Raw genomic sequence first — 25,792 nt, forward strand, 5'->3', positions numbered from 1 at the left:
TTGCGTGTTTGAACCATAGAACAGCATGCTACTTCTGACATTCAAAGTACTCCTCTCAAAATACACATCCACTGTGATCACAGCATTTACACAATTTAGATACAGAGGACTACCATTTGAACCAGGTTAGCTCAATCATGTGGAAAGGCATTACTGTTTTTCAAAATGACATTTAGTGACTCCACGATGTTTCTCCCCCTGTGCAGTACATGGACGTTCCTTCGATGCGTAGACTGCTCTTTGAGTAAGAAACTTTCCGACAGAATTGACAAATTTGAACTTTGTTTTTACCTATTATTTTCTAGAGTTGGTTTGAAGCAGATCTATTGTTTATGATTCTACCACCTTTTCTCATGTTTTAATGTAAACTCAATGCTTCTCCTAAGGAAAGAAAGGCTTGCCTCCTTGGAATTCAAGCCCTTATCTTTGGAAAAATCTCCAAGTGCCATTACTGCAGTTACATGAAGTGTGATTATTATGACTGATATCAACTAATCAATATAATTAACTAAATGAAAGATGTTTTTAAGAAAATATCTCAATACTTTGACCTTAACAAAAGAGTCAACAGTACAAAATGAACTGATGAAACACAATTTATCAATTCACCCAGTCACATTTTTACGTTCTTCTCATTTTAAAAAGCAGAAATCATTTTAAACTACAAAGCAAATGCTTCAAAACCTTTTTGAACAGTTCTGATTTTGTTTTTATGTTACACATTAATCGAAGATATACTCTGTTGTTTTTGCACAGCACATCAGAATCTGCCCCTGGCAAAGAATGAGGAAAAGTCAACAGGAATTAAGTTTCAGTGCAACTGTTTACTCAACTGTGGCCTGCAGTTATTGAAATTTTATCCATGGTTTTGTGTGACTACAGCAATAATGAATTCAGCATGACTGCAGTTCTCTAAGTAATGGCACATTTACTTCAAGCAGCGACCTGCACATGTAGACCAAGGTAAAAACTGGAATTTGCATCAAATGGAAAACCCATGGCACAATGTATACCTGCTGTTGCTGAAGATGAACCAATTCAGCAGCGGTCACTTCAATCGAGGATATATCGCCGTTTGATCTCCCCTCCCTTGTGCTACTGTCTGGATAGTGGTTACCACTGCTAGCTCCGTTCTGATTGGCTGAAATGTTGCTTGCTGCCTCAGTTCCAGATTCTTGCATCATGACTTAAAAACCTGAAAAATAATTCAAAATAATAGTTAACAAAAGTAATTTCAGATTTTATCCTTACTTTCTGAGTTGTCATAATGGTAAATGGGTAGCATCAAAAGGTCTATTTATTTTGAAGTGCCATACATATGCTTTGCATTTACTTAATTTCCAACACAAATTGCATCATGTTTTAGTATAAATATATAGCACACATTATTATTTTCTATTCACTGGATATAACTACTTTTCTAGTAATTAGTTTCACTGGTGGTGTTTAAAATAAAGTGTCTGTAAAACAAAATGCCTTTGAATATAGTGAAGGATTTAATTGGGCCTTAGTTTGTATCAGCACTATGTGACAATTAAAATTCAACAAAAGGCCAAAAGAATACTTAAACTCATTTGCCTCCAGTAACTGCTAAGAACAAAACTACAGCAGCTAATTTCATACCAGTGTAAAATTTTTCTGGTATGAATTGTGGAGACTGAGAAAACAAAATTATAGTGGTTCATAATCTGCCTTGAAACAGCATGTTGCATCAGTCTAATTAGTTTTCAAGTGTTAGTGGCCATATTCAAAATTTGCTACACAATTGTGTTATCGTTAAGATTTTTTGTCAGGGCGAGTACAGAGTCAGAAGTGAATCTTACAGATTCACCACGTAGGCAAAGCACAGAAGTCAGCTGGTGCCTGTGGAACTGCACTTCAGCAGGAAGACAACACCTTCAAGAGACAAAGGGATAAAGTGAAACTAGGTAGAAAATGAATGAGACCAGTATTGGTCCATATTATCTGTGATCTGTAAACAGAGATCGCGTCGTTATGCTGGACTAACTGCGAAACATGCTGATTAGCTGGATTAATTGCATGTTTCTTGGACAACACCATAATGAAATGTTAATTTCTTTGTGACAATTAATATGAAGCTAAGAAAAGTAAGTAAAAATATCGATGTGACTGGATTAACAAAGTACCGATATTTACAAAAGGAAAGATGCTTACTAAATGCGCTTCCTTGCTGCTCAATATCAAGTTAAATAATAGTACAACTAAGTTTTGTTAGATCAGTGCATCTATATTCAAAATAAACCATTCAGAATACTTTACGAAGGTAGTGTATAAAAACCCGTTCTAGAAAATACAAGTTTACATTTCCAGATTGTTAGGAAATAAAATCTCAAAAGTCTGACACAAGAAGTGCTGCCTCTTTAACTTGAGCAGCTGGCAGGCATTTAATTCAGTTCACACCTTGATACTGATATACTTCTGTGATCTAAGCCCAACTGTAACTCCGTACTTTGATGAATTAACCATTTTAAGGAAAGTTGCTCAGCTAACAAGAAGAGGCTTTATTCTAGGATAGTTAATGATGGTTGACCAAGTGAGGCTGAAATGAATTAACTTAACTGATCAATTATTTATATGAAGCAGAAAAAATGCCCTTAAAACACTCTGCCTAATCATCAAAGGAAGTGAAAACTGAACTAAATACAGATTTATAATATCACATGCTTACTCCTGTGGGAAGCTCAGTCACTGGAACAACAATGGCACTAATAAAAGACAACTCAAAAAGGTTCTAAATTAAAACAATTTCAAATGCTGTGTGACAGAAAATGCAAAATAGTAAAGAATATTAGCAAACCTGTAAACTAGAAACAAAATTATCCAAACAGAATGTGTCTGTAATGCAGTTTAAAAATACAACATACCATTCTGCTGATATTATGCATGCACTGTCACTCCATAATGAATTTTCACAATTATAAAAGGGAAGGAGTAAATTTTCTAATACACAGCAGCTAAAAAGTAATCAAGAGAATGAGCCTAAAGGCTATTTCAATGTATGCAAAATTACTGACCCACAATAAACCAAAGGTAGCCCACAATGAATGCAGTATAATGCTCAAATGCTAAGTACCTATTCTGATGAGGAACAGCTAAAATTAGCACTCAATTAATTTTTGAATCGACAAACAAATGAAACTCATAAATCTATCTTCTCATTAATTTTACTGTAGTGTAATACCATTCTCCAATATCGAGAAGAAATCTTAAGTGTTATCCATCATGAATATCAAAAAAGGGTAGCACTAAAACAGCATAAATTATGTATATTACCTGTTGGTAAAAATGATAAATGTTTTATCATTTCCAATGCATAATGTGAGTTTCAGCATTATTGAAGATAAAAATATGTGATTTTCTTTGAATAGTCATCCAGAGCTAAAGTGCATTAATTAAGAGGGGAAAAGGCCCTACCGCACAAACACACATGATTTGTCAAGGTCACTGTGACTGTATTCTTTTCCCTTGTCTTTGAGCAGTCCCAGCATTCTGTTGTCAATATTAACAGGTTTTGTCAGGTTTAAATTCACAACAAATATTCTAAAACAACAACAACATTCAAAGCAATAACACAGGCAGTCCTTGTGAAGGTTTTGAACTTGTTTACCAAACACCGCGAGGAACAAACTATGCATAGTCACCTGCAACCACCTCCTAAGCCTGCAGCACAACACTGCACCTCTCTAACAGAAGAGGCCTGTTAAGACAGCACTTGTTGGGCAAAGAACTTTCTATCCATCTCTGATGCACACAGAATGCCCGTGTTATTCTGTACAGCTCTGCCTTCTCTTTTGTCAGATAATGATGGAGGCGTAGAGGGAAGGAAGAGAAAGCAAACAACTGTATAGACACCATTCCATTCTAAGGAAACCTGGTGGAGAATGAAACAATTTGCTAATCTGCTACCCACTTCATTGAAGTCTCTGATAAGAAAAGCAAACCCAAGTCTGCTTGACCTGCATTCCATGGACAAGTTCCCTTCTTCTTTATCAAAACACAGCATTAAGTTTTGTCCAACCATACTGAATAAACTGTTGCTCACACCCGTAAACAGGGGTATATTTGTTTAATAACTGATTGCTGCCATAGCTACTGTAAACAAGGTGCCTGCATTTGTGCTCATGAACAAACACATCATCTTGCAAGACCAATTTAACATTAACCAGGTAAAATAATCAACAGATTTTGTAGGTGACACTCAGCCAAGACAATGTAAACAGATTGAGGTGGAGAAAGGGGCCCAGTACTTAGAGAATCAAGGTCGTGGCAATGCATTGTGGCTTGAGTAAACAGTGGAAAAAACTTAAGACAAACAACTAGTTAGTCTTCTTTCATCCACTGACATTTATACAAGTGGTGAATTTTGTATATTAAGGTAAAGCAGCTGCAGCCCCAATCATGATATCAGCCCCAGTGAGAAAGCAGCACAACTTGTTTATACAAAGCTCTGTTTACTCACAAACAGCAATTGTTTGTATCAGCAGGTTAGCCACATCCATCATTTGTTAACCACACAAAACCTGCCCTATTTTGTTCAGTTAGTTGGCTTTTCAGCTAAAATCAAATCCCTTTGTTCCAGTTCAAATGTGCTTTCTGCAGTCCTATTATGAATGGCACAATGACAAAAGATGAAGGATCACAGTAGAAATTATTCTATTTAATATAGAATTTTTTTTAGTTGTCTGACACAGGAAAATGATTTAAGTGTGTATTTAAACCGGTTTCAAACAAACACACTCACAGAGAAGCAATGTGCTCCGGGCAAAACTGAATAATTTCATCAAATGTCAACATGTGGGAAAATGGTCTTTCTGAGCACATGTAGATCAAAGTGTTACAACACTTGAGCAATTTCGAAGTGCCACAGGAGGGTGGGTTTGAGGAAAATGGATGCAATTTACTGGTGTTCCACAAGATAACATTTTCAGGCTCAGCATTACAAATAATAGTTGCAATTGGTTTGTCGATAAACATGGAGAAATTTACATTATTTCCAAGAAGCATTTATTTCATCAAAAAGTTGTTCTAGCCTGTTCCTAATTTAAGTTGCAAAACCTATTTATTTACATAACTTGAGCACAGTCCACAAATGAAACCAATTCTGCAATGAGCATGCTCAGGTCATCATTTGATTTTTGAATGGCCCTCCATCCAAAATATTCTCAATGTTGCAGTGTGGATTTTTAGATTTACATACAAATATGAACTGGAGCAACTTAAGTCTGAATCAAAATCAGGTTTATTATCACTGATGTACATCATGAAATTTGTGGTTTGTTGCAGCAGTACAGTTCAAGACATAAAAAATACTCCAAGTTTTAAAATAATAATGAAGTAGTACAAAGGAGGAATGGTGAAGAAGAGTTCATGAACCATTCAGAAATCTGATGGAGTGGAAGAAACTGTTCCTAAAATGTTGATTGTGGGTCTTCAGACTCCTGTACAATCCCCTGCAGTAATGAGTAGAAAGCATATGCTGGGTGGTGACAGTCCTTAATGATGAATGCTGCCTTCCTGAGGCACTATCTTTTAAAGATGTCTTCAATGGTGGGGTGGGCTGTGCCTGTGATGGAGCTGGCTGAGTCTACAACCCTCTGCAGCCTCTTTTGATCCTGCACATTGGAGCCTTCATACCAGGTAGTGATGCAACCAGGTCAGAATTCTCTCCACCATGCAGCTGTAGGAATTTGCTAGTCTTTGATGGCATACCAAATCTCCTCAAGCTCCTAATGTTGTTGTGCCTTCTTTGTGATTGCATCAATGTGTTGGGCCCAGGATAGAAACTCTTGAGATGTTGGTGCCCAGAAACTTGAAGTTGCTCACCCTTTCCACCGCTGACCCATCAATGAGGACTGGTGAGAGTCCTCCCAACTTCCTCTCCCTTAAATCTACAATCAATACTTATTCTTGCTGATGTTGTTTTTGCATCACCATTCAACCAGATGATCTCACTCTCATGTGCCTTCTCATTGCCATCTGAGATTCTGCCAACAACAGTGGTACGATCAGTGAGTTCATAAATGGCATTTGAGCTGTGCATTGCCACACAGTCATGAATGTAGAGTGGGCTGAACACACATACTCGATGTGTCTCCATGTCGACCGTTAGCGAGGAAGAGATGTTAATGTCAATCCACACTACCTGTGGCCTCACTATGAGGAAGTTAAGGATATAGTTGCATAGGGAGATATAGGGGCCTGGGTTTTGAAGCTTGCTGATTAGTAGTGAAGGGATAATGGCTTTGAATGCAGAGCTGTAATTGATAAGCAGCTACCTGAGGTATGTATGGCTGTTGTCAGAGTGCTCTAGAGCAGAGTTGAGAGCCAATAAGATTCCAACAGCCATGGATTTGTTGTGGTGATAGGCAAATTGCAGCAAGTCCAGGTCCTTGCTCAGGCATTGCTTTACATTTTGGATGTAATAGCTGGCCTGATCATCAGCCTCAAATCTAGTTTGTCTTTCATCCCCTCTGGCTTTAATACTCACGTAACTCAGAAACCAGTCCATCCTATATTTTAATAAATGCAGTATAGCCACCACAGCTCTTTGCTACTAGTAATTCCAAAGATTTATAATCCTTTATGAGAAATTCCTCTCTGTTGCCATTTAAATGAGCAGCCCCTTATTCTGAAGTAAGAAGATTGAACTCACTGTGTAATACAGCCTTTGATATTTCTCTACTTCTTCAGTACATATCTACATTGTGTTTATGTAAGCATCTTTGCATACAGTATGTCCTAACTTTAGGAGTAACTGATGAGGCCAAAGAGAACTTCTACAATAACCTTGACTATATCCTACATGGTCACAGCACACTGATCCACCTGGGAAACTTCAAAGCTGGGATGGAAAAGATGTGCTCAATAATGAGGGATTAGAAGAGGCCAACTCCAATGGGGTTCTCCTCCAGACAAAATGCCTGGGGTAAAAACTTACATTAACCAACACCCAGGTCAAGGTATTGGCATCCATTAGAATATGTCATCCTTCAGGCAGTAGGCTTCAAAGGATACTTACATCACCAATGCATGTTTATCATCTTGGTCCCCAAACACTGGCAGCAATAGAAGCAATGCCACAAGAAAAACCAAAGACAAAACTCACAAAAGGTACCTTTGAGACAGTAATTCACAGACAACCAAATGACAGAAGCTACAGAAAATAGACTCCTCTAGTTTCCCATAATAACACCCTTGAAGAGATTCTAATAAGAAGCAGCAGAACTGATTTGATGAGAATGACCAAGAGATCAAGGAACATAAAGCCTTTAAACAAGAACCTTGAACATTTCATTACTGCATTTTAGATAACTAGCAAGTTATTTCAACAATTAAAATAAATTCAAACTTGTTTTAATCCAACAACATGAAATTGTTGTTGTCTTATACTCAGAGTGTCACCAGCATTAAACAGAACATATTAACTTTGGTAATGACTGATAATTTTAAATCACATAATCGAAATAAACATCAGTTATCATGGCTTCCCTAACAACTTCACAAATGCAGCTCCAGGTCCAAAGACTATCCCATGTGCCTTCATATCAGTCACAAAAATAAGAGTTTTATAATGATGTTCAACATCTTGATCCACTATAAAAGTAATCAAACACTTTTCTTACCAACAAAGAACAGCCGAATGAACCCAACTCAGTGGGCTAGCAAAATCAGTACAATACTTGCCTCAGCATTAGGACCCTCGGGTTCCAATTCTACTCCCAGAGTATAGGCTGATATTTCTGGAGGAAATACCACAGTGTCAGAGTTGAAGTCTTTCAATCAAAAGTTAACTGAGATCTGATCTTTGCTCTCAGTTGGATAGGAAAGATCCTATGGCATTATAACAAATAATGATTCTTTTCATCAATGGCATAACTAAAGATTGCTAAAACAGATGCATTGGTCATTAACAACATTATTGCATGGAAATGAGCTGTTGTTATTTCATGCTTGTCTAATTTATTGTTGGGATATAGATATCATTGTCCATTACAATTTACCCTTGGGGGTCAAATGTCAATAAATGCAAGTGTCCTTGAAGGGTCAAATTGTACATGCTTTATACATGCTACAAAAGCTTTGGTTTTCCAGGACCTGAATAACTTACTGCTAGGTATCCAATTTTAACCTGCTGCTTCAGCAATGTACTTAAATGGCTGATCCAAATAAAAGTTTCTGATCTGCAGAAACCCTCTGGTCCGGATCATGAATGTCCTGGTCATAGTAATGTGGCTGCATATCATGGACAGATGGTTGGACTTTATTGCTGAATGTATTCATTTATTGACACTTGCATTCATAACTATTACTTACCACATCAGCCCCCACCAGAATATTGTCTGGGTCTTGTTGCATGCCATGGGTGCTGGTCTGTTTTCAGAGAAACAGCAAATGTCTTTCAACATTCAGAAATCACCATGGTTTTGAGATGTGTCTATTTTAACACAAGAAGCATCATGAACAAAGTGGATGAACTTAGGGTGTGGATCAGTACTTGGAGCTATGATGTTGTGGCCATTACAGAGACTTGGATGGCTCAGAGGTAGGAATGGTTACTTCACATCCCTGGCTTTAGATGTTTCAAAAAGGACAGGGTGAGAGGCAAAAAAAGATGGGGTGTGGCACTGCTGATCAAGAGATTTTGTCACAGCTGCAGAAAAGGAGCAAGACACAGAGGGATTGTCTACTGAGTCTCTGCGGGTGGAAGTCAGAAAACAAAAAGGGGTCAATAACTCTACTGGGTGTTTTTTTTTTATATAGACCACCCAATAGTAACAGGGACACTGAGGAGCAGATAGGGAGACTGATTCTGGAAAGGTGTAATAATAACAGGGTCGTTGTGGTGGGAGATTTTAATTTCCCAAATATTGATTGGCATCTCCCTAGGGCAAGGGGTTTAGATTGGATGGAGTTTGTTAGGTGTGTTCAGGAAGGTTTCCCAACACAGTATGTAGATAAGCTTACAAAAGGAGAGGCTGTACTTGATCTGGTATTGGGAAATGAACCTGTTCAGGTGTCAGGTCTCTCAGTGGGAGAACATTTTGGAGATAGTGATCACAATTCTGTCTCCTTTACCATAGCATTGAAGAGGAACAGACAAGTTAGGAAAGCATTTTATTGGAGTATCAGGTAGGAACTTGGAAGCAAAACTTGGGAACAGATGTTCTCAGAGAGATGTATGGCAAATGTTCAGGGGATATTTGTGTGGAGTTCTGCGTAGGTACATTCCAATGAGACAGGGAAAGGATGGTAGGGTACAGGAACCGTGGTGTAGAAAGGCTATTGAAAATCTAGTCAAAAGAAAAGGTTATGAAAGGTTCAAAAAACTAGGTAATGATAGAGATCTAGACGATTATAAGCAGAAAGGAGCTTAAGAATGAAATTAGGAGAGCCAGATGGACCATGAGAAGGCCTTGGCAAGCAGGATAAAAGAAAACCCCAAAGCATTCAACAAGTATGTAAAGAGCAAGAAGACGTGAAAGAATAGGACCAATCAAATGTGACAGTGGAAAATTGTGTATGGAACCGGAGGAAATAGCAGAGGTACTTAATGAATACTTTGCTTCAGTATTCACCATGGAAATGGATCTTGGCGATTGAAGGGATAATTTACCGCAGATTGAAAAGCTTGAGCATGTACAATGGCATGCAAAAGGTTGGGCACCCCGGTCAAAATTTCTGTTACTGTGAATAGTTAAGTGAGTAGAAGATGAACTGATCTCCAAAAGTCATAAAGTTAAAGATGAAACATTCTTTTCAACATTTTAAGCAAGATTACTGTATTATTGTTTTGTACAATTTTTGAGTTAAAAAAGGAAAGGAGCACCATGCAAAAATTAGGGCACCCCAAGAGATTTGAGCTCTCAGATAACTTTTACCAAGGTCTCAGACCTTAATTAGCTTGTTAGGACTATGGCTTGTTCACAGTCATCGTTGGGAAAGGCCAGGTGATGCAAATTTCAAAGCTTTATAAACACCCTGACTCCTCAAACCTTGTCCCAACAATCAGCAGCCATGGGCTCCTCTAAGCAGCTGCCTAGCACTCTTGAAAATTAAAATAAATGATGCCCACAAAGCAGGAGAAGGCTATAAGCAAATAGCAAAGTGTTTTCAGGTAGCTATTTCCTCAGTTTGTAATGTAATTAAGAAAGTGTCAATAAGTGACACTTAAATGAGTAACACTTGAAATGACTCCAGCTTACTTGTCCACTCTGTGACCCTATGGAAGACTGGAGCACCAAAATTAAGTTGCAATCCAAGTGAAATACCAAATGGAAGCAAAAGCAAGTCCACAGCCTTCTCCACCATTCAGTGAGATTGTGGCTTCACTTCAACTTCACTTCCTTTCCTCATCCTCTCAATTCAACAATGCTCAAAAACCTTTCAATCTCATCATTAAAATGCAGAGCAACTGAACAGCGAAAGAGAACATCAAAGATTCACATTCATTGAGTGGGAAAATAAACTCTTTCCCCATCTCCAAATGGCTGACCACATCTCAAGCGCTGATCTCTTGCCTGAGCATCAAGGGAAAAGAAATCAGTATATACCCTGCTCTGCTCTTTACTTTCTGCAGTAGACAGGTTATCGCAAAGTTGAACAGGATTCTGTTCCTGTAAACTACTTGTAATCTGAACAGTTTCCAAGTCAGAAATGTGACTGGAAACCAGGTTCCCAAGCAGCAAAATATGCACAGAGCCCCACAAAGAATCAGCAAATCCATCCCTTCAGTCTCCTAAAAGCTTGTTTTTATGCACAGGATGTATACAATTCTGGTATTCTTAAACTGGAGGGGACCTTCAATAATATGGCATCAGACTGTGAGAATACAAAATATCATTTCTTCAATTTCATTGCTCTTCATTGAAATTCTTCCTCTCCCTGCATCCAAGGTTCCTATATTTGTCTTTAATCGCTCTTATTTACTTCTTCCAAGTTACACACTTGAAATGTCTTTATATAGTTCTTGACAATTTACTTCGAGGTTCTAATTTCTTACTCTATGTCAAAGCTTTGCTGAATTTTTATATTATGTTAATCCTTGAGTTTTTTCCTGACAATATTGCATTACTCTTCTTTTAATCTACTAAAACTCTTCTCTCTTCAGCTATGAAAAGACTACTTCTCCAGTATAGTTTTCTTCCTTAGGGTAATGTTTATTCAATAAGTATTATGAATTATTTTTTTAAATGCTTGCCTTATCTAAAAATCACTGTTGTTAATCTAATTTTTCAACATTAGCCAATTTGCCACTCATAACTCCTCAAATGTATTTAAATAAGACACTGGACTAAAGCAGACCCTCAGTTTTGATATGAAATTGTATCATTTCATTATCATTCTTCCCAAAGGCTTCTTTAGCGTAAGATTACTAATTAACACTATCCACTAGAACTAGGATTATCTGTTCCCAAATTGTTTTTATAACAAATAGTTCTACGAAAGAGCATTGAATGTATCCTATGAACATATTCCAAACCACTTCTGCCAGCTTGGTTTGCTCACTCTTCATGAAGATGAAAGACACAGTGTTATTGCATTATCCTTGCTACATGATCCTCTAATTTCCCGACATACATTAGATATTTTATAAACCACTCCCGCAGTATTTGCTGTTAGTTTTTAAACCTACTCACACTGACTGATCCTGATTTTATGGACTAAGATCTTTTCTACCCACTGACATAGCTCAACTTTCATTATCAAGACTACATGAACTTTTGTTCAATTACCTATCCATTATTCAAAAGTCATGCATCCTGCAATATTCACTTTCTAACCTTGGTCAACTTGGAAACACAAATCAGTAATGGTTATTAAATCAAACCCATTTATCTCTATTTGTCCAATTAAACCATCTATCTTCATACAAATTATTTTACATTCAAATGCACTGCCTTTCATTCTGGCAAGTTACTCTTTTCTCTTGGTCTGGTCTTAGTTACTTTTACAGTCTGGGATACAGTAAAACTTGATTTTACCAAATTGCTCTTCATTCTAACGTTTTCATTCTTATATTCAGATGTTCTACCTGAATCTTTTACTAGTCTACCAGATTTTTTACCAGTTTACCTGAATCTTACATATACCACTACTCTTCTGATATTTTTAATAACCACAAAAATATTATTTGATTTGGTAGAGCTGATGGTCCCAGGTGGTTTTAAGTGGAGTCTGTCCCAACAGAATAACTCTCTTTATGTTCACTAATGATGCTCCACTGCATTTACTTATGCCTTACATTCCCTGCTGTCTCAATGCCAGTTTGCATAGAAGTAGTAATCAAAAGTTTGCTAACTTCCAAGATTTCTTTTAGAAATAAAATTTCAACAAAATTTCATCTTTTGTTCTCATGATGTCATTGGTTCCAACTCCATCCTCCCTTTGTTTCTCCAAACTTTTTTTTCAGCCTTGGCATAAGCAAGATAACATAGCAGGACACCCAGTTATTGCTGCTGGAGACAGAATTTATCAATCAAACAATATTACCCAATCTCTCCTCCATTCTTCTTTTTCAATCCTATAATTTGTAGCCTCCTGTACCACAGTGGTGAATGTCAATTGTCATTCATCCTTTGTTAGGCTTTCTTTTCAGCCGCACCAGCAGCGTGTATTTGAAAATTTCTCTGCTGCATCTGAGTGCCTCAGTCATTGTCAAAGGCTTTCATCTGTGACCTTAATGAAATATAAACCAACTAACCAGAGGTATACCATGCCTATAAAAAGTATTCAACCCCCACGGAAGTTTTCATGTTTTATTGTTTTACAACATTGAATCAGTGGATTTAATTTGGCTTTTTTGACACCGATCAACAAAAAAGAGACTTTGGTGTCACTTTGAAAGCTGATCTCTACAAAGTGATTTAAATGAATTACAAATATAAAACACAAAATAATTGATTGCGCAAGTATTCACCCCCCTTTAATATGACACACCAAATCATCACTGGTGCAGCCAACTGGTTTTAGAAGTCATATAATTAGTTAAATGGAGTTCTGCTTTTGAAGACCTATGTGCTGTCAAGGTTTTTCAATTGACTGTAGTAAAACGACACCTGTATCTGGAAGGTCCAACTGTTGGTGAGTCAGTATCCTAGCAAAAACTAAACCATGAAGACAAAAAAAACATTCCAAGCAACTCCACGCAAAGGTTACTGAAAAGCACAAGTCAGGAGAAGGATACAAGAAAATTTCCAAGTCACTGAACATCCCTGGAGTACAATTTAGTCAATTAGCTGTAAATCTGCCTAGAGCAGGCCATCCTCAAAAACTGATGACTGTGCAAGAAGGTGCCTAGTAAGGAAGGCCATCAGGAGACCTCTGACAACGCTGGGGGAGTTTCAAACTTCTGTGGCTGAGATGGGCTGAGATGAGAGAGATTGCGCATACAACAACTGTTGCCTCCGTGCTTCACCAGTAGCAGCTTTATGGAAGAGTGACAAAGAGAAAGCCACTGTTGAAAAAGACTCACAACATGGAATCTCAGCTAGAGTTTGCCAGAAGGCATGTGGGAGACTCTGAAGTTAGCTGGAAGAAGGTTCTATGGTTTGATGAAACCAAGATTAAGCTTTCTGGCCATCAGACTAGACACTATGTTTGGCTTAAGCCAAACACTGCACATCAAAAACACACTATCCCTACAGCAAAGCAGTGGAGATGCTTCACTGCAGGAGGCCTTCGAAGGCTTGTGAAGGTAGAGGGTAAAATGAATGCAGCAAAATACAGGGAAATCCTGGAGGAAAACCTGAGGCAGCCTGCAAGAGAACTGCGACTGGGAAGATTTGTTTTCCAGCAAGACAATGACCCCAAGTACAAATCCAAAGCTATGCAGGAATGGCTTAAAAACAACAAAGTTAATGTCCTGGAGTGGCCAAGTCAAGAGTGCAGACCTCAATCCAAATGAGAATCTGTGGCTGGACTTGAAAAGGGCTGTTCCCTCATCATCCCCATGCCATGAGCCAGAGCTCGAGCAGTTTTGTAAAGAAGAATGGGGGGGGGGGGGGGGGAGAAATTGCAGGGTCCAGATGAGCAAAGCAGATAGAGATCTATCCACAGAGACTTAAGGCTGTCATTGTGGCCAAAGGTGCATCTACTAAAGGCTGACAAAAGGCGTGAATATTTACGCAACCAATTATTTTGTGCTTTATATTTGTAATTAATTTAGATCACTTTGTAGAGATCTGTTTTCACTTTGACATGAAAGTCTTTATCTGTTGATCAGTGTCAAAAAATGCCAAATTAAATCCACTATGATTCAATGTTGTGAAACAATAAAACATAAAGACTTCCAAGGGGGAGATGAATACTTTTTATAGGCACTGTAATTGCTCACGTCAAAATTAATAGATAATCCTGTCCCTCTCTGAAGCATCAGGATATCTGCCCTTCAGGTTCTGTACTCTGACTCTTGGGGCAAGTTTCTTGAATTGCAAAAAACATACAGTAGCTGATTGGGAGCATTGTGCTCCCCACTAAATTCAACATACTGTGGATGTGGCAAACCTCCGGCATTCCCATCCTATTTTGTTTTACATACAATATAATTTGGGTGATTCAGAATTAACTTGGTTCATTGTTAGCTTTTAGTAAGTAATTAAACTAGTTTAAAGTTTTAACCTAATAAAGTAATAATGAAAGCCTTCTGATGTTAGTACCAAGTGCTTCATGCAAACACAGACCATTATGTGTTGAAGCATAAAAAGCAACATCCCTTTCCTTTTCTGCATGTTGTGATCCATGACAATGCTCTATCAATCAAGAAAAATCATATTACCCATGTTAATATCAGAACATCAGATCAATTGATATTAGTTGCCACCAATGGATCAATTTCACAGAGGATGATTCATGAATCCATCACTCTGTGGGGGTCAGGCTCAAAGGAAGGACAGGTAGTATTAATCATACAACATTCCTCTATTGGTTCACCAGTGTTTCCAGCATGGTTGCCACTGAGCATGCAACCATCAAATTTATCCCAAAGATTTCTTCCTCTCTCCAGAGTGCCAGAGTCTTTCACTGTTCCGTCACTGAGTCAAGTTAAACATCGGCCCAGAATGATTGAAAAGACAGTGTCTCGGTCAGGATGACAGCTGATTTCACTCACTCTTCGTGATAGACACCTCCATGGCGCTGAGGCTAAGAAAACTGCCCCGGCTGCTGTGGTCAGCTTTGGGCCTACTCTGGGTTTGGATCTGACAGCTCAATTTTGGTTTGGAATGCTGGTGTTTGCTTCAATTGTTCGTATGATTTGTATTTTTTTCTTTCTGTTGAGGAGCAGGTATTGGTCTTGTATTTTTATTTTTATTCTTTTTTTCTTTAATTGGATTATTCGGGTTTCTTGCTTTGTGGCTACCTGTGTGCAAGCAAGTCTCAAGGTTGTATAATTTACACATTGTTTGATAATAAAAGAATCTTGAATCACTTAATGTGCGATCAAAAACTAATTTTATGTAGATTGGACATTGTACGCTCAGAGTATAAGAGGCTTAAATGTTATATTTACTTCATATTACTTAACCAGCAAATATCTAAAATCATATATTTCCTTTTTTCCATAAAAAAACAAGAAAGACTCACAAAAGCAAATTCTGAAGGGTTATTAAATTTAGTTTGATGTAATAGGACAAAAGATACAGCAGTCACAGGAGGAACTGAGGACTGGAAGATAGAACTATGCACAGAATACCCACACTGGATTTGTCCAGAAAAATAAAAAGGACACGTTGACTCAAACTTGCAGCGGATTGTAGTGTAAATGAGAGCACACAATTAGTGCTTTATTATGAGCTGTTTTCTGATGCAGACTCACTGGGCTGAAACTGTCCAAAGTCAATTCACTTGGAGATTCCCAGCTAATAGATAAAGGAAATTTGCAATCATACAGCCTGCATTGGATATGAACTCGAAGGTGAAAAAAGTGTGCTACCGTACTGTGCCACCCATTTCTTTCAACTTAAAATATAAATTAGATTGTGAGAGAAATCATAGAGATTGCAGTGACCTTGGCTACCCTGCTAATGGGCATATTCTTATCCAGATTTGAATGCCACGCTATCTGTACTTTCTACTTAATTGGAATAACTGGACATCTCACTACCACAGGGGTGTTACACAATCACAACTGGATTCCCATTGCTGTCCTACAATTATTTTTTTCTGACATACAACATGAAACTAGGGATGCTATGTGGTTCCTGCAAGGATATTTGAGACTTTTCAAAGTAGATCAATTTCATGATAACTATCCTTCTACTTAGACCACTTATAGCTAATCTCCCCGCTTGTATTTCTACCAATAATTAAACTAATACAACATCCGTGCACCCATGATATTAAATTACATTATGAAAACCACAAGAACCCCACAACAAATAAAACTCTATAGGAAAATACAGTTTATTTTTGGTCATTCTTTTACTTAACTCTCCCTCACTTAAATGCAGGTTGTGTTTACTGGGTTCCATTCAATGAAGCTCAAATGTACAAAATACAGGTTGGTCCACATCATTTCAACGAGTGGTGAGCTGGCCATTCTCACCGCTCTCATACCTACACCTGCTATCAGAACTTTGAAGCTGGCTGCTCATCAGTGAGGCACTTGATGCATAGAGCCATGCCATGAAAAATGCTTGCCTATGAAATGATTTTGACAAGCTGGCTAATTCTGCATCTCCAAACTAACAGCAGTCATAAGACTGCAAATGTGCCTGATATAATATTCAAAAATGTTAAACATTAATTGTAATGATAAAATAAAAATGGAAGTTAATTTAAAATATTAAAAAGAATTTCAATTAAAACAAACACCAAAACAGTAACCATTACATTTTCAAATACATCAATTCAACAATCAAATTTAACTTAAATCATTAACTTGAATCGTGTAAATTAATTCAAACTCATCTACCTCCCTCAAAATTATTCCAATGATCAAGATCATATCTTCTGTATTCAATTCGGTGGCCCTTAGAAACAATTCAGATTGCCATATCTAGCCCTTACCACAAGATATTTGTGGAGTACTTTTCCTATCAGTCCTGCTTACCCTCCTTATTCATGCATTCAGACTATTTGTTACTTCAACTATAATCTACACCATCAGACAAAGATTTGCAGGTTCCACCCATTGTTCTAACACATTTCTCTTGTTGCCTACACTTTTGTTGATGATCAACCTGTGCTCTCTTGGTATTGACCTTTCAGCAAATGGAACATGCTTTACTGCACTTCCTCAAATGATCTGAACACTTCCATGAATCTCACCTCCCCAGCTGTGATCAACAATTTCTTCACAAAACCACAATCTGTTCTACCTATAATGATTTCAGTACACCTTTGTACTCTCTCCAAAAAAAAAGGTCCTTCCTGATACAGCATACTTAGGTGAGAGCCACTAGTGCATATTTAATTTTTGCATAATTTTCTGGCTTGTAAACTTCATGTCCTAAAAATCTCAAGATACTATGTGCTTCATAACTGCTTTGTTAACCTGCCCAGTCACCTCACCACTGCCCTCAAGATTCTTATGTCTTGCATTGCCTTTAGAATTATGCCAATTAGCCATTTAGTATTATGCATTCTCTCTTCATTCTTACCAAAATATAAGTTCTTCGTCACCCTCTACAATTCCATGTATTGTGTTATCAATAAATTTTGTATATGTGCCCTATAACACAAATCTAACTTATTAACACACAAGAAACAACAATCAAGTGAGGGATACTGGCAAGTTCCACGGAAAACTTAATAGCCAGAAGCCTCTCTTTTCTAACTCTTCTATTTAATTGGCCTCAATTTTGTTAGCAGGCCTGACATATAGTACCTACTAAATACCTTTTAAACATTCATACACATGTTAGCTGCAAAGCCTTCATGTATCATTTCTGTTACTTCATCAAAACAAAATCAGTGTAATTTTTTTCTGTAAATGCATCAAGCCACATATACTTTATATGCACTGAGATAATGGTTTATTTGTAACACAGAGCAAATTTACATAGTCAGCCTTCAAGCACCTACTGCTTGTCAGTATTAATATTATAAAGCTCTCATGTCCAACAGGAATAAAATATGTTCTCGCAAGTTGATATATTTCACGAATTATAAACTATAGATGATATTGCTATTTTTTTAAAGAAAAAGACATTTTTGTCGATAGGCTTTTAAACTCCCAACACTGAGTTACAAATACCAATGCCCATATCTAACAAATGACTGGTCTGATAATCATTTCTTTGAGTTTCCCCAATCTCCTGAATGTTTTGGTATTGAATTACTTCTGGAGTGTTCTTGAACTCAAATAATCTTTACTCCTTCACGTTCTGAAGTCTGGTTGGGTTGCACGTTCTCTGATTTTGCCAATCCATTTGCAAATACTTTATCACCATACCAGGAGCCTGCTCCAAAGAGCAAAAGCACACTGCAACATGGCAGAACTAAAGGTTATAGAGCAGAAATATCTCTTCAAAGTATTTGCATGAAATGAACACCCACGTAACTTCATACGAAGATGCCGATGAGGCTGACAATGTACCAAACAAAAAGCGACAAAACGGGTTGCCTTTCCATACATTTTAAGTATCTCAGAAATCATGGCCTGACTGCTCCAAAAACACAGCGTTTCAGACATGCATAAGCCAACAGCAACATTGAGGAGAGAACTCTGCAGACCAAAAGAACAAACCAAGCTAATAGATAAGACTAACATTGTCTACAAATTCAATGTGGGAACTGCAGCAAATACTATGTCAGCCAAACTGGGAGAAAACTATTCACAGGGATCTACAAACATCATCTGGCTGTGAAGTGGCATGACCAACTCTCCCTCGTCTCTACCCACAAAGATCAAGATGGGCACAAATTTGACTGGGTATCAATGAAAGTCAAGGCACAAGCAAACATGCGGCACTCTAGAGAATTCCTAGAAGCGTGGTTTTTCCTTAAACAATTCTGTAAACAGATATGTAAACCTTGATCCTCCTTATAAGCCAATGCGGGCAAAATTCCAGACCACAACATACAAAGTTTACCATGCAAAGAATAGGCGATGAGACACCTTCCCTATGTCACAACTGAGTTTCCATAATGATGACCAATCAGCTGGTTGATAAGTATACAGGCACCAAGCATTCGGAAGACACACCACAAGTGAACAGCGCACCAATGATGTCTCCTTTTATGGTGACAAAATGTTTGCAAATGGATTGCCAAAATCAGAAAACAACTCAACCCAACCATCAACCACCCAAATTACATAGTTTCCGAGTTATTTCCAACCCTGAAGTCTTTGCCGGATCCAACTCAGATGCAACTTCATGATTGAGCAGTTTAACACCTCGACTTGGTTCTGGTTCATATCTCCAACTGGGATCATTTTAGATTTTATCTCTAGGTTCAACTAAATATCTTCTGATTTCACAGGTCACTAATGTTTCCTACATCTCTTGAAGGCAATTTCAAACCACTGGGAAGATGAAGAAATAAGCTGTTTTTGCTTGAAACTGTGTTTCTCCTATAAATTGGAATTGGCACATTTTTGTCTCAATTCACTGTTCAACTTTAGAAGCAAGGCTCAAGTATGTTTACAAGATTCTCTTCAACAAGAGCTTGTGCTCTTTTACTTTTAATTAAACAACAGGCTGTTCCATCTGTCAAACTTTAGTTAGTGATGGCCATTGCATTGACAGCAACTAACAAAGCAGGCCAATCACAGATACAGCTGCAATGATCATGAATCCTCATGATCAGTGAGAGCATTGGGACCACATATTGAGGGATCTGTAAACTGCACCAATCAGTTCACAGACTGTTGATACGTCGTAAGAACTGCCAATAATGGGGCTTTATAGAAATAAAAATTACAGCACATAAAAACAATATCCCACGGGGACATCTTAAGTCAAGCAGGTTTCACTTCTTCCAGTGTAATATAATTCGAGCTGAACTGTGTGTTAATAATGTAGGCTGTAAATTGCAAGTGTTTGATCAATTCTGCAGTAAAGCACCAATACCCACTAAACACATAATGATGGGATTAAGTGTGCTAAACAACAAAAGAGAAATAACATTATGTGAACAGCAAAAGGTGTCAGAAATTCCCTGGTCCTAGTACCTGATAAGCAGGATCTCAATGAAAAATGTGTGCAAACATTTCAAAGTATTCTCAAAATTGCAAGTTAATATACTATTTACATATGGAAAACCAGCACAAATAGATTTTTTCTTTTCGACCTTCAAGGCTAACATCTTTAAACAAAAGATCTTTCACTTTGCTCGAAAAGATTCATCAGTGTCGTGCATTTATTGCCCAGGAGAAATATTTCTATCACTACAGTCACATACTACTTTTGGGTTCGTGTTCCCTTTCAAACTTTGCAGTATTGTTCACCTTAAAAAACAGTCCTTCAATATACAAGCTGAATGATTCTGGAGTTTAGTCATACATACAAAACCTCCCAATATTGAAAGGGCAGTTTTATTATTCCATTCCATTGATCTATGACCTAGCTAAACTTACCACAAATAGTTCAGTCCTAAATTAAAGTTACTGACCCACAATTGACAATACATACAAAGACCTCAGACAAACAATATTTCATCCAAGTGGAATACCATGAAAAATCAGTTTCAGTGTTACCAACTCAGCCAGAACATGTCAAAGAAGAGTTTCCCCAATTTCCTTCAGCAATCCTAAAGAGAACCAACCCAGGATTCGAAAAACTTATAAAATATCCTCAAAAACAAGACACAGCACATATACACTTCAAAATATTCAGAATTAATGGCCGACAGAAAACTCATACATATGTTGAGTCTTCAAGCTCCGGTAACAACCTGTTTGTTCCTGTCAGTGTCATTGTTACAAAGCATGCACACCAGAGCACACCCGTCCTACAGAATCACAGTATAGAGATACACTACATTAAGTTCATCAAACACCACTTTCCTTTTAATAAACCTTTGTTCTCCTTTCTTTCTGAACTGTTAGTTCATTTTCTTGCTGGTTTGCTTCTAAAATTTCCCTTGCATCAATATTAAATTAATAGCTTCCAGGTTCATCCCTGTCTCTGTCTTTGAACAATGGTGCAACATTTATAGTCCTCCAGTCTTTTAGAACTACTTCCACATTTTAGAAGAATTAAAGATCACTGCTAGTATATCTTCAGTTTCTAACATCATTAACTTTGCCTTTTTCTTTACCAATCAACATCCACAAACATACACCTCTAATATATATATTCCATGAACTAATTTGTGGCCAATTGTATACTAACTCAAATTATTAGCCTGGAAATCAAACCCAATCAGTGTGGATTGAAGATAGCATATTTTCCTTGACTAACTTGCTGAATCCACTTTGCAAATTCAATCATTTAACCATTATTTGTTATAAGTAGAGGCAATTAGTTTTATTTTATTTGCTCCATTGTTTGTTGCTTCTGATACCAACACCTGCAGTCTCTCGTGTCACTAGTTTCATCAGTGACATCTGCAATATCAAAGACTCTTGACATTCCTAAAAATGAGAGTAAATGTTTAGGGGAAGTGCTGTATAAAACTGTATATCAGAAAAAAAATTAGAAAGCTAAGACCAGGACCATTTCTATAAGAATTAATCATTGACTATTTCTCCTTAATGTAAGAATTGTAATTCCATAAACTAATGAATGGCTTTACTGTTTATATCCATACTTGTTGCTAACATTCTCTCCATCTAAAAATGGTGACTTCTCAACAGCATATCTTCGGTCATTTACAGACAGCAAGATTCAATAAAAAAAAAGGCTTAAGAAGGGAAAATTTAAATATTTCCAAACATCAAATCAAATTCAACAATAGGCAGAATGATCATTTGAATGAACTACCCAGATATTGGGAGAGAATTCAAACTTTTGTAGCAAGGAGGAAACTAAAATTAATTAAAATTAGGAACCATCAGTGCAAAAAGAACAAGAAAAACAATCATAAACCAATAAATAATACATATGATTTAGACTTGGGTACAAAGAGTTAATAAAATTCTGTTGCTCAAGAGGAAGCAGTAAAATGCCAGAAAGACTGTGGGTGTCTAGAGCAAACAGAAACAGAGAAGTGTGAATCAACTAATAAAACCATAAAAGCAAATATGGCTATTTATCTCATTGGCATTTTGAGCAATTAACTTTGCAACATAATGCAGAAACAAAAGGATCAACATGTTTTTAGTTATTCAACAATTCAACTTGGGGTCAATGTAGGGAGGGTGCAGACGAAGATGTGGAGGCAAATGCAGGAGAGAGGGAACGGATGCAATAATAAAGATTTCCATATTACTGGAACTGGAGATTAATTGAATACCAACATCATAAACCATAAACTTGGTGGCAAAATTGCTTTCTGACTTTTCTACAACAGTAAAACCAAACCCATGACACTCTTAGCTCTGAACTCTGATATTTGCTACACTGTTAAGAAAATATCTGCCTTAACTAAAGGAATTTCCTTCTCTTAACTTGCAGCTCAAGAAATAGAAAGATGTTGTAAATTTTATCAAAATAGTTTTGGCTACTCAACTAAAGCTCTAGACCAATCATTGCAACCGACCGTCCAAGGTCATGAGCAGGTAAGAGAACAGAACCTCCGTTTAAATAGTGTGTGAACTGAAACATTTCACAAACCGGTTTCTCTGGTTTCAGTAAACATTTTAATGACTGTAGTCTATTGCTCTGCTATTAAACCTATGCATGATTGTTTTGTTTTCAAACAACAGATGAACATAACTCATTGCCAAAATCCAAAAATTGTCCATCCGCCTGAGGGGATTAGATGATGTTCTATGAGCATGAGAAAAATAATTATGCACACGTATACTCTGGTTTACTGCCCTGAAGCAATTCCACACTGGAACAGTGGAACAGTAGAGTATAGCAAGAAAAAAAAGTGAGGTCGAATCGTTTATGGTGATATTTAAACCCAAACCTAGCCTCCTCATTCAATTTTTCTCATCTCAATCTTTCAGCACATCTTTCTATTCCCTTTTCTTTCATAGAGTATATTTCTAGTTTCCATTTGAAAATATCCAAGTTGTTCGTCTCAACCACTTCCTGTGAGAGCATGTTTCATATTCTAATCACTGAGTGAAGAAAATTCACAATATCTCACAATAAACTTATTAGTAACTATTTTGTATTGATGGATTCTCCCACATGTGGAAATATTCTCTCCATTATCTACTGCATCTAACTTACTCATAACATTAAAGATCTCTATTCAGTCCCCTTTAACTTTGTTCTTTTTATTCATGGTTTCACTGTCTACAGCCGTATTTACTTCCTTAAAACTAAACTCTATTTCCCCATAATTGAAATGATAAACCTTATCTATTCTTGTTTTAAACTGTTTTCTCTTATCTTCTTTCTTTGTGGATTAAATGTAAAATTAAAATATATGATGTTTCACCTGGAATATAGGATTGGATTTCTGCTAAAAGGAGGATTTAGTAATACTGAAGAAAATACTGTAAAGGTCTTAAAGGAGAATAGCTGTTGGAATAATAAGCAAGGGGCGAATAGGAAATGATGCTCCCAAGCCTTGAAGATAAAGGGAAAGCTGTTCAAAAATAATAAAACTACTGTAATAGATTATATGACTCCCAGATTATATAAGTTACAGGCTTGTTCAAATAAAGTATAAGACATAACCCAAAAAATGCTTTTTAATAAGAGGCAGTAGATATTCACAAAGATACAGGCTAATTTATAGAGAATGGTTTAGTAAGTAAAATGGGAAAATGTCAATTGTTTAGAAGGAAGGAAGGAAAATTGGAAGTTAATCCGGAAGAGAGATGTAGATACATCAGAAGCAAGAAGCAGCAAATGGATCTCCTGGACTAAATGGAAAAAAATGCATATAAAGAATCTCATGGGTAACTAGCAAATATATAAATATCTTTCGATACCCAGTCAGGTATTAATGAATAGGTACAATCAACTACTGAGTATAACCAATGTCATTATTGCAAAATGTTCCAAGTTGAAAGGAATGGCAAACCAATGGTAGCATTCTCTCTCTGGCCACCATCCTGAGCATGGTGGATCTAATCATACTTAACTGATATCAATGATCACATGCCTGACACCAGACTCTGGAAACATGCACTCCACTCTTAATGTTATCACTACAAGCACTTCCAGAACAGCAAAAATACTTCAAGGACATCTTCAAAAATTTCTTGCAACAAAATACAATGTTCTCTCCATCTTATGGGAATCCCTTGTCCAAGACAACTCAAGCTACTGGGAGAGCATCAAGGAAGACACCCCTACCTTCCACCTTGTCCCATCAAGCTCCAACTCCTCCACCTGTGGTGGTATCTGCAGATGCAAAATGGGGCATGTCAGACACCTGGAATCCAACAGTCCCAAGTGAAAGCATGTCATTTAAGATGCAGAGGGATTGCCAAAGAGAAAGAACATTGGAAAGGCAATTCATACTTTAAAAAAATTTCTTCTACAGGAATACATCTTTGAACTTCAAAATTCAAACTAACTTAGATGAGGGTTTTTTCTTCTGACTCTTTGTTTAAGACATTTTCTATTCATCATTTTCTTAGACGTCCTTGAGATCACGAATGACTCGCTTCCACTCTGGTTTTGTGGGTTCTGAGGTGACAGATGAAAACAATAAGGGAAACAGAGATCCTTCCATAATAAGTCTATAATGAGGGGTTGGGTGAGTAGGTAGTGAAATGACGCATTTCTTCTGCCATTGACACAGAGTTTTTGGCTAAGATTCTCCATATACTCCTGATTGTTCCTCCTCCTCTTTAAGCAATCATGGGTCAGGTATTCTCAAGATGCTGTATTCTTCATGGAGGCTTTGAGCATATCTTCAGTCTTTTCCTCTTCCAATGGCAGGGCTCAGAACATGCATTGGACATATTAAGGATGTGGCTCATTCAGTTAAACAGATAAAGTGCAATTAAGGCCTCATATTAGAGATAGCAGCTTTGAAAAAAAATACTAAAATTTGTTCAACAACCCTTCCAGTGAATATGAAGAATTTTTCAGAGGAAGAATTGGTGGTACACCTCCAGTGCCTTCAGCCGGCAGTTACAGTTAGTTCAGTTTCAGAAGAATATAGCAGGGCAGGGATTACAGCTGCTTAGCAGATCATGAGTTTAGCACCAGGTCTTAGGTCTTGATCTTCAAACACCCTTTCCCTTAGCTGAACAAAGACATTGAAGACATTGTTAAATATCATCGTCAACGTCTGGCTTCATCAAGAGACAGCTTCTGAGGCATGAAATGTGGTCCATGTTTTCCAGGATCTCACTCATGAATTTTTATCATTGGAGGGCAGTGTTGTGTGGCAAGGACAGGTTGAGTGCAATGTTCATCCTTTCACAATGCTTATGTGAACAAGTTAATAATAGCTTGGAGTTCAATCTCCAAACTAACTGTTGATTCTGATAAGGCAAAGGTCACAGTTGTCTAATTCATCTCTCTCTCGCTGATGTGCAGTAATTCAGTTTAAGATATTTCAAGAATATTTCCTGAATATCTTTTTTAATTTTTAAAAATGTCTCATATACGTTCAAGTAGGAGTCAGAAACTAAAGAAAATGATATAACTATTTAGCTAAAGTACTGACAATGTTCAAATACACCAGAGACATTCAAACTACACAACTTGCATCCAGCTAAAGAACTGCACATTTAATCAAAAATATCAAGCTAGGAAAGGCAGAGAGAATTAAGTAAAAAGCTTTGCAAAGAGACAATGCAACCACT

General features: G+C 37.2%; 1 protein-coding gene across 7 annotated transcripts in view; it reads right to left on the reverse strand.

Annotated features, from left to right (window-relative positions):
• foxp1b (forkhead box P1b) overlaps positions 1 to 25,792 on the reverse strand; it is a 528,108-nt gene that overhangs the window by 290,119 nt on the left and 212,197 nt on the right. For 6 of the 7 annotated variants that reach the window (XM_073072380.1, XM_073072379.1, XM_073072377.1 and 3 more), the window contains one exon: positions 1,014 to 1,195. In XM_073072380.1, the coding sequence (XP_072928481.1) occupies positions 1,014 to 1,184 (171 nt within the window). In that variant the 5' untranslated portion in view covers positions 1,185 to 1,195. Of the gene's footprint in view, positions 1 to 1,013; positions 1,196 to 24,326; positions 24,375 to 25,792 lie in introns of all 7 variants that reach the window. The other variant, XM_073072378.1, reaches the window with a different exon arrangement.

This window comes from Hemitrygon akajei, chromosome 19 (genome assembly GCF_048418815.1).
Source record: "Hemitrygon akajei chromosome 19, sHemAka1.3, whole genome shotgun sequence".
In the NCBI taxonomy this organism is placed as follows: Eukaryota; Metazoa; Chordata; class Chondrichthyes; order Myliobatiformes; family Dasyatidae; genus Hemitrygon; species Hemitrygon akajei.